The sequence below is a fragment of the Protopterus annectens genome, chromosome 12.part0 (genome assembly GCF_019279795.1).
Source record: "Protopterus annectens isolate FY-2018-M chromosome 12.part0, PAN1.0, whole genome shotgun sequence".
NCBI lineage: Eukaryota > Metazoa > Chordata > Ceratodontiformes > Protopteridae > Protopterus > Protopterus annectens.
In genome coordinates this window covers 200,684,546-200,699,048 of record NC_056746.1, presented here as the reverse complement: position 1 = coordinate 200,699,048, position 14,503 = coordinate 200,684,546, and the positions used below count along the sequence as shown (strand labels likewise).

At 39.5% G+C, this 14,503-nt stretch overlaps 1 protein-coding gene across 5 annotated transcripts in view; it reads right to left on the bottom strand.

The window, feature by feature from the left end:
- LOC122816448 (alpha-1,6-mannosylglycoprotein 6-beta-N-acetylglucosaminyltransferase B-like) overlaps nt 1-14,503 on the bottom strand; it is a 950,232-nt gene that overhangs the window by 821,247 nt on the left and 114,482 nt on the right. For all 5 annotated transcript variants that reach the window (XM_044089252.1, XM_044089250.1, XM_044089253.1 and 2 more), the window contains one exon: nt 1,660-1,787. In XM_044089252.1, the coding sequence (XP_043945187.1) occupies nt 1,660-1,787 (128 nt within the window). The remainder of the gene's footprint in view (nt 1-1,659; nt 1,788-14,503) is intronic.

The window sequence follows — 14,503 nt, the reverse complement described above, 5'->3', positions numbered from 1 at the left end:
ATTTTCTAGATAGGTTTGTATTTTTGATATACTATGTACTAATGTTTTTTAGAAGGTGCTTAATTGGTTTTAATACTTGATTGGCTGTTATTGGATATAAATGTAGGTTGTCTTTTCTCTAGTTTGTCTGATGAAGTGATAAGTTTATCGCGAAAGCAGTTACCTGTATCTTTGGTTAATAAAGTGTTTGTTTGCCTTTCAGCCTGGCAGGCTCAGTATCTTATTTATTTATTTATTTATTTTTTGTTTGCACTTGTTATAGTTACCGTGCCATTTCCTGTGCCTGTTTTTGTTTGGTTTGTTTACACAATCCATGCCTACTAAAGCTGAAAGTATATTGATTGAGAGAGGGATATGGTCAAATGTCAAGGACATGCAATTTTAGAGTTGTATGAGCACAGCATTAGTTTGCAATGCATGCTTTTGCAAAATTTACACTTCTGTAGCTGACTATCAACATTTTATAGAAAATGCAGGGAAAATGTGGTTTGAGGTAGGCAAAATGACACATACACCACATGTCCACTCATGGGGCTTTATCTGCTTTTCTGTGGTTACCTCATATTCCTATTTGCCAAAGACAGTCCCAATATGCACAAATGTGCCCTCTGGGGAAAAAACTTAACAATCGGTGAATGTCCTTGCATTTTAGGAGAAAAAATATTTTCTGCTTTTTCTTTATTACAAAAGCTGTGCTAATACATAGCAAATACTTTGATATGATAAAACAATAGGAACACTTAACATTTTAAAACAAAACAGCTTTAGTTTCATAATAAATTGAATGCAATTCCTTTGCACTGGTAGAGTGAGTGATTTACCCTTTAAAATTGTATATTTTTCATAGAAAATCACCTCTTCTGGCTAGTCCACTGGTGCACAGGTGGGGTGTCAGTATCATGGGAGATCACAGATCAGAAAAAGACTCAGGTGTCTGGAAGAGATGGCTGGGGGATGAAATGAAGCAGTCAATTGTCAGCTGTCCTTTCCCTGGATGTTGGTTAGAGAGGGATCACTGTCTGGGCAGCCTGTGGTAAAGTCTTGAAGCCTCACAGGCCAACTCTCTGAGAAGTGGCACGAAGTTTTGTGCTGGGTTAACAGATGTACATTGAGCAAACTGACATCATGACATGCCACTCTCCATTAGGGAAATTGAATAGCCACTGATGTATCATGGCTTCAGGTAATATGTCCACTGATCTCCATGGGGTACTCCCTCCATAAATCAATGAATCTCACTGCAAGGCCTGTTTCCTGATAATTCAGGTAGGACAATTTAAGGGTTTTCCTGAATGGGGTACCCAGGAGATCAGAGAGTGATACTAGGAGCTGAAGGCCAGCAGTAGGTTATTTACTTAAGGGTGTTAAAAAAGTCCTACTTTGGGATATGAATAGGTGGAAACCCTAAGATGCACCACCACATTAAAGTCAGTTACCACTGACTGTTTACATCCCAGAGGTAATTGTAGCCCTCGCCCCTCCAAGTTCAGACAGTCTGTCCCACATTTCTCAGTATTATACAGATATATCTTGGGGATCACACTTTTAAAGTGTTGTTGTATATTCCATTGTTAAAATAAGAGCCATGGTACAGGAAGCTCAGACAAGAGTAAGCAATTTGTAATATCATTGTCACTTTACTTCATGAAGAAAACTAACCTCTGTGGTGTAACAGCTGGTTCAAGGCAGTATTTACTTTCCCCTGTGTCCGGCCACCTACTGTCTTGGGGAGATGTTGAAGGTCCTTGGTCATTAATTGCATCACGTTTAACCACTGACTCTCCATCCTTGGATTAAAAAAAAATAGAAAATTAAACATAATACAGCCAAGTTACTTATGAGAAAGGCAAACATTTCAGGGTAAACCAATTCTCCTAAATTCTTCTTAATATAAGCAAAAGATGGCAAAATACTGTGTAGTTATTGGTAAGCTTTAAAGAATACAACATATTTTTCACCAAAAGGAAAATACAGTGAAGCAAATTCTAGCCTTCCAAAATTAATGTTTTCCAAAGAGAAATTTAAGGCTTCTTACTTTAATGCTAGATTGCCTCACAGCAAGAGGTTCTCCCATTCGATTCTCAGTTGGAGTGCGGGAGTGCCTTCTGTGTGGAGTCTGCATGTCCTCCCCACGGTTGGGTGAGTGTTCAAAAGACATGCGTAAATGGGCATGCCTTCGTTGAAGGTTGAACATCGAGCTGGCACCTCGGTGTTCATGAAAATATACTGCCAATCATTCGCGGACCGAAGTTCCGCTGTGGCAACCCCTAACCGGGAAAAGCTGAAAGACAACAACAACTTTAATGCCAGTTACCAAAAGGCAAAGTGTTTTTTACAAGTTTGGTAATCATTACTAAGGTAACAGTACACTAACTTAGAGTGTGTATATGTCTATTTACATGGAGTGGGATTAATCCTAGCAACATAACTTATGTTGTCATTTCTGATGGACACAACTCTTTGGTTTCCCCCACAACAAATAGGAAGATTCAATCTCAATCAGCAGCAACTGGCTGCAGGTACAAATAGACAGCTAAAACAGCTGCTGTTTTCCAGGGCTGCTTCCTTTCCTTATTATACAAGCTCAGAGGAGGTTATAAATAAATACAAGAAGTGATGGGCACAAACCCCACAAAAGATATACATTTGATTCACTTTGGTATAGTATTAGCTGATACCTGAACACCTATTACAGTGCTGACAAGGCATATGCTGAATGTTTTATATACAAGTCAATTTGGTATAACTTACAGTCTAAGGTAATCAGCTATACATTAGAAATAGTGTATATTCAGAGTACATCCCCAGACATTTGATTGCATACTGTATGAGTCTTACTAAATCACTTCACAAGAGCAAATCTCGCAGGCCACCTCTGACAATTTGTTCTTGTCTATAGTTGGTCTTTCTTGACTTAAAAACGATTCAAGTAAATGACTGGACATGGATGCAGTTTTGCCCATTATCACTCTTCTGATATGAACTTTGGTAGCTGCGGATAAGGTTGAAGACAACAATGTATTTCAGTTAGTCCCTGCAGTCTTTCTTTATGCCAGTATCCTCTGTAAACTTTTTTTTTTTTTTTACATGGGTTTGTTTTTGTAGACCTCCTCTAAACTTTTCCTTTCATATTTTCTAAGTGGTAAACCACACTTATCTCAGTAACTATGTTCAACAACATACAAAAAAAAAATTTAACATTAAAATTACAAATTTACACATCAATTCATTTTCCACAATATCTATACATTACATTTCTGATTTATTATCCACCATACATCAATAGCTTTAGGGTCATGCTATATCATATTGCAGCATGTGTGTGTGTGTGTGTGTGTGTGTGTGTGTGTGTGTGTGTGTGTGTGTGTGTGTGTGTGTGTGTGTGTGTGTGTGTGTGTGTGTGTGTGTGTGTGTGTGTGTGTGTGTGTGTGTGTGTGTGTGTGTATGTGTGGGTGTGTCTGTAAATATATATACATATATAGACATGAGTGGGAGGTTGGCATAACGGTTAAGGTGTTTATCTTACAGACACAAGGTGCAGGGTTTGATACTCACATGGGGTAATTGTCTAGGCTTAAAATGGCCCACAAGGGCACTTTGCCTAGTACTAATCTATGAACCTATGAACATTAGTTCCAAGGAAATACAGTTTTCCGATTTACAGTCAAAAGGTTGACGTTGACATGTCCGAAAGCCACCTCCTCGACCATGGTAGGAGCAACAGTCGGAATGTCGATGTTCACAGGGCAGGGATTCACAGCATTGCTGTGAATGGGGGATTTAGAAACTATGGTCAACCGAATTTGTCGACTTTGTTGCATCGACCATACAACCTACTTAATATGTATGAGTCAAAGTTATTTGTTGCGGAAATCACCATTCGTGCTTTTGATAGTAAACCCAGTTTTTCAGTCTTAAGGGTAGTGCACAAATATAAGTAAATAGTTGCAATGAAAGTAAAAGTAAAAATCAAAACTCCATACAAAAAATAAAATAAATAAACAACTAAACATCTAGCACGAAAGATAAAAAAATAAATTGAAACTCAAACATACACACAAAATACTATAGCTATACAAACGGGAAAAAAAAACCTACTTGTATAATTGTGTTTTAGTAAAAGTTTCTGCATTCCAGTTTCTTTAAATCTAGTATGCTCTTAATGGAGCATGTCCGATTAAGTCCAGGTCCCAATAAGCTTTAAGTTTGAATCTGCCATTCAAGTTCTTTTTCCTCTAGCTCTGCATTCAGATTGCCTTGTAATGGGCCTGATTTGAGTCTCTCAATGACGAGAAACAAACTTTTCATAGTTCCTGTAAACCTGAGCATGTCTAGAGAGTGGATTGTTGAAGTCCTTATGCCTGACATCTGAGAGGTATTTGGTCACTCTTATTTTGAGAGGGTTACTTGTTTTTCCTATGTAGAATGCTTTGCATTTTGTACAAATTGCCCAGTATACCAGAACGTTGCTATTGCAGTTCTATGTGTCAATGCAGACATATTTCTTTTTCTGAGTTTGAACATATAAAATAATTCTTTTCAGTCATAAACATACAGCATCTGCAGCCTGAGGGGTTGCAAGGAAAGGTTCCTACATGCAGCTATGTCGATGCATTATTTTTTTTTTCCACTTTCTACGCACCTTCTAATATTTCTACTTTTTTTATAAATGAAGGATGGTTGACGGCCCAGAACGTGACTGATAGATTGGTTCCCATTATGATGCTCCAGTTCTTAAGCATTTTTCTTTTTATTACATGTGAATCCTTGGAATATGTTAGGACCATATTTCTTTCATATGTGTTATCTCCTAAACTGATACTTGGTTGCATGGCATGTGACGGTTTCCTTCTAGGGAGATTCAGCAAAGTTGGATCATTATTTAGCTTGAGTAGTTTTATGGATCCCAGTATGTTGGCCACCAAGTTCTAACTGTATTCTCTTTGCAGGAGAATCCTGCTCCAGTTGATCTAGCTTGGTGAAAAATCAGTCCATTTCAGGAGAATCTTGCTGTAGTTAGTCTAGCTCGGTGACAAATCGGTCCATTTCTTCAGAGACTCTGGCTTTTCTCATTCCCTGTGATTTGATGACATTTTTCTTAGTGATTGTGGGGTGCACGCTGTCAGCATGTAGAAGTAGATTCACTTATGCAGACTTTCTGTAAAGGTTATTCTTGATCTTCTCCTCATTTCTGGTGTTATAGATGGCGATGTCCAGGAAGTCCATATCGTAACTAAAGTGATTGGTAAACTGTAATGTTGCAATTCACATGACTATTTATATGGAAAATAGAAAAGTATACATTACTTGTTACTGTGTAACTTGGATCTGATGAAGCTCTGACAAGGACGAAAGAGCTCACCTCTTATTTTAACTTAATAAACCATGGTTTAAACAAGCATTTACAGCTTGAATCCTGTTTTCTTATTTTTAATAAGAATGCTAAGTGGTCTTTGACACAGATCATACATAAAAACATCTGACAATGGCCTGTTTTAGTAATTAGCATGTCAATATCATGAGCAGTCATTGTTTTCCTTTCTGTTGAGATATATATATCATAATCATCATTATCATCAGCCCCCTTTTTCCAATTTTTTTCTACATGGGGTCGGGGTATCATGTTAACTGTCACCAACTCTCTCAATTCAATGTCACACTCCTGCCTTCTTCAACACTCATGCCTGACTGTCGCAGATCTTCTTTCACACAATCCATCCTCCTCTTTGCTGGATGACCTCGCTTCCTCCTATCTTCTTCCTGTCTGTCCCAAATCTTCCTCACCAGATTGTCTTCTGCTTTTCTACACATGTCCAAACCACCGTAATCTGTTCTCTTTGATCTTTTCTGCAACTGGAGCTACTTTGGCTTCTGCTCTTATGTCCTCATTTCTTTGTCTGTCCCACAGTGTGCATCCTACCACCTTTCTCAGGCACTTTATTTCCATCACCTCTAGCTTCTTCAACTGTTCTGCCTATACTGCCCAGGTTTCTGTACCATACAGTAGTACCGGTCACACCACTGTCTTGTACACCTTACTTTTCAGCTTCTTTGGCATTCTTCTGTCATAGACTGCACCTGATACACCATGTCATTTGGCTGCAGGCCCTCTGATTCTAGCTTTGACCTCTTCATTCAGACTACCCTTCTCCTCAGCCACTCCTCCCAGATTCTTGAAGCTGTTTACCTGTTCCACTATCTTCCCTTCTATCTCTATTCACGGCTTTTTCTGATTTCTCCAGTTTGTTGCCATTACCACCGTCTTATCTGTGCTTAGTTTCATCCCATGTGCCTTCAGATTTGCATTTCATTCTCATATCCTTTGTTGACGTTCTAGCTCAGAGTCTGCCTGTACTGCCACATCGTCTGCATACAGCAGATTTGTTGATCTGTCCACTCCAACCTGTTTGCTAATGTAGTCCATCACCAGTATGAACAGCAGTGGGCTCAGAACTGAACCCTGGTGTACACCCACTCCCACTGGGAACCCCTCTGTGAGGTTGAACACTGTTCGTACTTGAGTCACTGGGTCCTTGTATATAGCCTGCACTAACTCTACCAATGTTTCTGGGACTTCAAACCACCGCAGGACTGCCCAGGTCAGCTTTCTTGGGACCTTGTCATATGTTTTCTCCAAGTCTAGGAATGCCCAGCTGGACTCTCTCCTCATCTCTAGCTTCTTCTCAAGTATCTGTCTCAATGCAAACATCGGTTCAATTGTGCTGTATCCTGATCTGAATCTGAACTGCTCATCTCCCATCCATTTATCATTCACCCTCTCCAGAACTTTCATGCAATGTGGTAGGAGTTTGATGCCTCTGTACTGCCCACAGTTGTGGATGTTGTTCTTGTACCCTGGTATGAGTATGCTTATTCTCCAGTGATCTGGGATACACCTTTCTCTCCACGCTGCAGTACCCTCAGGAGCCATTTCTCCACTATCTCACCCAGAATCTTTATCAAACCTGCTGTGACCTCATCTGAGCCTGCTGCTTTCCCTGACTTCATCTTCCTTAGTGCTGGTCTTACTTCTTCTAAGGTGGGCTCCTCTTCTTCTCTCATCGTAGGCTGTTTCTGGGGCAGTACAGCTTCTGTGGGATTTTCTTCATTCAGAAGCTGCTGGAAATACTCCTTCCATCTGCCTTTAATGTCCTGTGGACTGGTGAGCAGGTTGTTGTTGGCATCCCTTATGAAGGGTGCCTGAATATCTTCTTTATCTTTCTGTCTTTGCCTTGCAACCTGATATAGTTTCTTTGTGCCCCTTACTGAGTCACTTTCCAGAAGTTGGTAGAGTGCCTCTGATGCCCTATTCTTTGCTATTGCAACTTCTTCCTTAGTGTCTTTGTTAGCCAACCAGTAGTCCTTCCTAGCCTGGTCAGTCTTTTCATCTCCCACTTCTTCCTGCACGCCTTCTTTCTTTTGATGACTTCCTGGACTTCTGCACTCCACCACCAGCTTTCCTTATGTACCTTATTTCTATATTTGGCTCGGCCACATAGCTTTTCTGTAGTCCTAACACATGCTGTTTTAGTCGCTGCCATTCTTCTTCAACTCCACCTATTTCCTCCTCTTCTTGGGGTGCTAGATCCCTGAGTAACTCCTTGAACTGCTGTACTTTCTCTCCAGTCAGCCTGGTCTCTGTTGACATTAGATCCTTCTCTGACCACTGCTTGCAGATGATTGTGGCAACTAGTGGTTTATGCTGTGGGCCAACTGTTTCACTGGAGATGACTTTGCAATCATGGATTCTGCCCCAGTGCCTTTTCCTTACTAGTAGGAAGTCTACCTGAGTTGCATGTTGACTACTGTTGTATGAGATCTTGTGACTGTCTCTCTCTTTCTGAACCATGTGTTGGCTACTATCAAGCCATTTGCCAGACAGAAGTCTAGAATGGCTTCTTCTTTTTTTATTCCTATTGCTCCACCCATGTGGACTAAGGCAGTCCTCATATCCTGTTCTGTCTGTCCCGATATGTGCATTCATGTCACCCATTACCAACACCAATTCATGTTCCCCTGCTTTATCTAGTAGGTCCTGCAACTGCTGTCTGAATACATTCTTTTCCTCACTAGCACAACCCTGTTGTGGGGCATAGGCTGAGATTATGAATACTGCCTTATCATTACCCTGGAGTCTGATTGTCATGAGTCTATCATTAATTCTGATTATATCCCTCACTGCCTTCTGAAGCTTCTCTCTCACCACAGTTCCTACACCATTTCTAGCCTGTCCTCTACCTGAGTAGTAGAGTCTGGATCTCAAGCCAAGTGGCTTTGTTGCACTGCCCTTCCATCTCATCTCTTGGATACATAGGATATCCAGCCTCCTCCACATCATCATGTCATCCACTTCCAAGTTGCATCCCATCAACAGCAATTCTCAGTTCATGTTTGGCAGGTTGATTGGTTTTACATCCAGCTTTCGCTAAACAGAGCATACACACACACACACACACACACACACACACACACACATATATATATATATATATATATATATATATATATACATATATATATATATATATGTGTGTGTGTGTGTGTGTGTGTGTGTGTGTGTGTATATATATATATATATATATATATATATATATATATATATATATATATATATATATATATATATATATATATATATATGTAGAGAGAGAGAGAGAAAGAAAGTTGTATATGTCATACATCTTATATATTTTTTTTTCGTTTTAAGCATGAGCTAACAAAAATATATTACATAACACACACGGACACACGTGCACACACGCGCACACACACACACACACACACACACACACACACACACACACACACACACACACATTAGTTTTTGTATGTTAGAGACACTGTATAGTATTTACAGCATGGTAAAGTCACACATATCTAAAGAACATTCAATCTTATTTTACAGTTTATTTATAAAGTCCCTCTGAAATTTTAGTACACAGACACTAGATGAGGTGTATTCATATGTTATTCACCTTGAGACATGTAAACAGGAAACAAAGTAAATCTAAGTTTTTTTGGCTGAATAAAGAGGTGACCTAGGAATGGTGCTGGTAACAAGGACAGGATTGTTTTATTGATAGGTAAGGTTTAACTGGGATTTTAAACTATTTATGGGAAATGATTAGAATAAGACTGGGAGATAGTAATGATGTGTCACAAGTGTAACAAAGCCATCCATAACCCCTTTTCCCATTTTTGTACATGGGGTCAGGGTGTGACGTCAACAGTGACAATCATCTATAGCCAAGGTTTACACAGGCAGGTATCTAGCCCTGTCACAGTAATTCATCCATATCAGACACTTGCACCTATGGCCAATTTAGAGTGGCCAATCTACCAACTGTATTTTTTGGAATGTGGGAAGAAACCGGAGCATCTGGAGGAAACCCACACAAACACAGGGAGGACATGCAGACAACACAGCTGAGAATCAAACTGGGGAATTTCTTGCTGTGAGGCGACAATACTGTCCACTGCACCACTGTGCCACATACATTCAATGAAATTTTAAATAGTAGATGAGATGGAATAGTTCTTACATTTGTTAGAAGAGAATTCCATAGTTTAGCAACACATACAGAGTACAGACACAGTCACCATTATATTTTTTAGATTTTTGAGAAAGCATTAAAAGTTTGTTCACTGAACACAGATTTCTGTGGAGGGGATGCCAGTTTAATAACTAGCTGGTGGGACAGAATCTGTCTGGGCAATAGATAATGAAGTGGGCAGTCTTAATTGTGAGTGTATCTTTTATCTTGACAATACTGCACAGAATTAACTGAACACAAATACAACTTTTATTCAATTTGCAAGTTGCTGTATCCAAGGTTGAAGCATACATAGGTTCATAGGTTCATAGGTTTATACTAGGCTATCTGCCCTAAGGCATTTATAAGCCTAGCCCGAATTTTTGTGGCTTACGCCACCCCTTATATGAAAAAATACTGTGCCCATTAGTTTGTTGTGCCTCTGTCCAGCAGTGACACAGAGATAATTCCCGGGATAAACCTACGATCTCCCATCCACAGGTCAAGATTTCTCTTGAACAGAGCCAGCGAGGTGCTCTGCCTCACATGGATCGGGATTTTATTCCACAGCATAGGGAGTCTCTGAGTGATAAATCTATCCCTCCAGCACATCCTATTTATATCCGTGCTAAGGTTTAAGTCGCTTGCTCTAGTGGTTTTGGTGGATTTGGATTTTTTTGAGGTGGAGCATGTCCATTAATTCCGGGTTGGACATGGCCTTGTATGTCAGGCACATGTCACCTCTGAGCAGACGGTATGCAACTGAATAGAGCTGGAGTTTCTTCAATCTGGCAGCATATGACAGATTTTGGAGTCCCTTTATCCTTTTGGTGAGGAACTTTTGGGGTCTCTCCAATTGCTGCAGATGTCGGGTGAGATACATCCCGAATGGGGCATTGTACTCGATCATTGGTCTGATAAGTGAAGAGTACAGGGGAACAATGACCTCACTAGATCTGGATGTGAATCCCTTCATGATCAGGTGGGCAATGTAGAAGGTCTTTCTAGCCACTTTAGCAACGTGAGTGTCAAAAGAAAGGCCACTGTCAACCTGGGTCCCCAGGCCCCTGATAATCTCTTCTGTGCTTAGTGGATTGCCACCTATATGGTAGCTTGGGGTTACCTTGTTTTTCCCGAAGGGTATGACTATACATTTTTTGGCGTTTAACTTCAGGCCATGGCTCTGGCACCAGCTATCTGTTTCCGTGAGTCCCTTCTGAAGGATATCCGTGTCCGATGCACTTTCCACTATGGCGCCCAGTTTGCAGTCGTCTGCAAACTTTGTCAGCCAAAGTCCTCCCATGTTGGCCTGTACTTCTGAGAAGTAAATGCCAAACAATAGGGGGCCAACGACCGAGCCCTGTGGGACACCACTTGTGACCGGCTTGGAGTCTGACATAGCGCCAGCAACTCTAACCCTGTGGGTTCTCTCCTTAAGCCAGTTTGCAACCCATCTTGTGACATATGGATTTACATTTAAGCTGGTAAGTTTTTCTACAATACCCGACTGGGGTATTGTGTTGAAGGCCTTTGCAAGGTCAAGGTAGGCTGTATGGACTGCCTTTCCCCTCATCAATGGCCTTGGTGACTGTTTCGAAGAAGTCGACCAAGTTCAAAAGGCATGATCTGCCCTTGACGAAGCCAAACTGGGTCGGGTCCAATGTCTGCAAGTCCCCTATATCTTTGTTTATGAGCTCCATTATGATCCTCTCCATAGCTTTGCAGACTAGACTTGTTAAGCTTATGGGCGGTAATTACCAGGGTCCGTAGAGGCACCGCCTTTGTGGAGTGGGACCACAGTTGCCGTACGCCACTCCTTGGGCACATATCCTGTGGTAAGGCTGAGATGAAACAGCTGCCTTATGTGCGGGTTTAATTCCTCATTTAGCTTGTGTAGCACACAGCCGGGGACACCATCCGGTCCCATTGATGCTGTGTTTTAAAAAAAAAAAAAAAAAATATATATATATATATATATATATATATATATATATATATATATATATATATAGTCTCTTCAGCATAAAATGTCCATGTCCATATTTTTCTGTTGTTCATGGAAAAAGTCCAGGTATAAAGCCAGCTTCTTGTGCAGCTAAGATGAATGTTGCAGGCACTAGCTAAACCTGTTGTACTAAAAGTATTCCACTCTAGGCCCGTGATTACACATTTCCTCCCTTATCTAGGCAGATAGTGTCACCATTCTTTCAGGCGAGGCTCTGCAACAGAACCCATTCACCTTCCAGTCCAAGACAATGAGCCTCCTATTCCAGACTCTGGGAAACCTCTAGCAAATCTGCTATAGGTACAAAAAGTCCTCCTTTTACACCAGAAAGTTTTACATAATTGGTTTTCTCACTGGCCCATGGAATTATACCTCTAGCTAATGTATCACATTACCTGCCAGCTCTTAAAGAAACAGTATTATTTACTTCATACAGTGCCATAAGAACTGCTTAAAAACACAAAATGCTTAAAAACACGGCATTTTTACACAATCTGCATCACATGCAGCATTCAGTACCCCAAACTGATATATATATATACATATCTATCTATATATATATATATATATATATATATATATATATATATATATATATATTGACAATGTAACCTGGTACTGAGGAAATGTAGTTTTCCAGCCTTAAGGGCAGTACATACTTTCCTTATGGAAAACAAACCCAACAAACAGAGAAACTTTACATAAATGATTACTCAATATCAGTATACAAATTAAGTGAAATAGAGCTTTGCCACAACTGCTTATGTGAGATCTGTGTCAAAGATTAATTTGCATTCTTATTAAAAATAAGAAAACAGGATAAAAGCTGATATTGGTTGTCCTTTCCTCCAAAGGAGCTCTTTTGAGTTGGTACTCCAACTCCCAGTATGCTTGTTAAAAATGTTGACTCCATGACTTCTGGCAGTGGAGAATGTGTATGGGTTTGGGGTGCTTGCTTTGCAGGAGAAACTTACAACTATGATAATTTACAACAAAGAATAGGTAGTTTTGCTCCATGAAAACATTAGAAAAATCTTGGATTACACCAGGTAGATGTGGCGTCATTAAATACATGAAAAAAGAGCACCCATCATAAACAAGTGAGAAGTCACCTAAAGAAAAAAAGATGGATGCCCTCAGTGTGGATCCTGCATCAGCCCAAAAAATGAGAGAGGAAAGAGACCCCTTCTTACTCTTGATACTAAAAAAGCCTTCTGAAATAGAAGGGAAAATTATTCAATACATGGCTCAAATGGAGGCTAAATTCACAGAGTTGGAGTAGATGCTAACAACACACTCGGAATCTATCATGAAGTTACAGAGATTACAAACATCGGGGTTCACAAATAGTTGATTCTAATGTAAAGCTGGGAAAACTCAAAAACTGAATGGTTGACTTAGAAGGCAGGACTTATTCGGAAAAAAAATACAGTTTGTGGGGCTTCTAGAATATGTGGAGGGAAAGGAACTGGTGACCTTTTCACAGGAACTATTGTCAGAGTGGTCTTCTTTACCTGTGCAGGAAATAAAAATTGAGTGGGCCCACTAAATTTATATCTCTGGGTCTTCAGTGGTTTCCAGGCATTCTTATCAGTTTATAATGAGGCTGGCAATGTTTGAGTTAAAGGAACATTTATTATCAAACATTTGGAAGCCAGGAAAGAAATGCTTACTTGGTGAAAGAAGGAGCTTTTGTGGAGCAGGACTTCAGTAGAGAAACCAAAAAAAAAAAAAAACAGAGAAGCTTCATGCCAGCAATGTAGGAGTGCAGGAATGTTAAGTTTTAGTTTAGGATTATTTACCCAGCATGTTTTAAAGTATTTTCTGTTGGAGTCAAAGACTTTTGTCAAGCTGGCAGGCAAGTGGGGGAAGTTCAGTCCAGCTCAAATTCTCTGAGACAAGAACAGGGGGAAATAGTAAAGATGTGAAAGGAGGGAATACACACCTTTTCCCTTATTTAAACAAAAATACTACAAAACAACGAACATAAAAAAAAATGGTAAGGGAAAAAAGTATAACACTAAAGTGGAATAACTTTCCCAAGGCCTGCACTTGGGAGGAAAGGAAAACTTCTTAATTGTGGGAAAGTATATTGATATCACATGGTACCTTTCCTGTGGAGTGGGGAAAATAAAACCTTGTACCATTACATAATACCATGGGATTCACTCATGATGATTTATCCATCCTGAACCAAATTGAGGGATGGGTTGGACCTTGGAAAATGGTATATCTGGAAAATTCTGTATTATGCAATTGCAAAAATGTAAAGATATAAATAGTTTTATATTGTATAGTTTCTTTAGTTCTTATGGTTCCTGGAGAAAGAAACAGCTATTATTATAAAGCAGTTATTATAAAGCAGCATTTTGTGCATGATATGAACGTGACTCACTAGCTTTTAACTTTTAATGTTCAGAAGTCAGTTATGATACTGACACCTGATGCTACTGGGAATCTAATAGATTTAAATAAACAGAGATGGTAAAATTAAATTGGCATGAGACTGAAGCAGCTCCCCAGAAAATTATAAAATAAAATAAAATAAAATAAAATGGGATATGTAGCAACATCTATAGACAATTTTAAAATTAACATCACAAAATGTAAATGGCCTAAATAATCCAGTGAAGAAGGGAGAAAACAATGTAATAAATAATAAAAAAATTCCTATCAGCTAGTATTACTACAGGAAATACTCCTAATAGGGAGAGAGCTTGAAAAACTGGTGAGATTTGGCTATACAAGCAGCAAATTCCACAGACTCTAAGAAAAAAGGGGAGAAGGGTGGCTTCTCTGAAAAATCATAAGGAAAAAGATACTAGACCAGTTCATAGATAATGAAGGTTGTTATGTAACTATGAAACTGAAGTTAGAATCTGAACTAGTCACAGAATTCAAGGACATTTGTCAGGAATGTATTGACTGGTAAGAAGAGAAGTTTAGCTGGACAGGAGATTTGAAC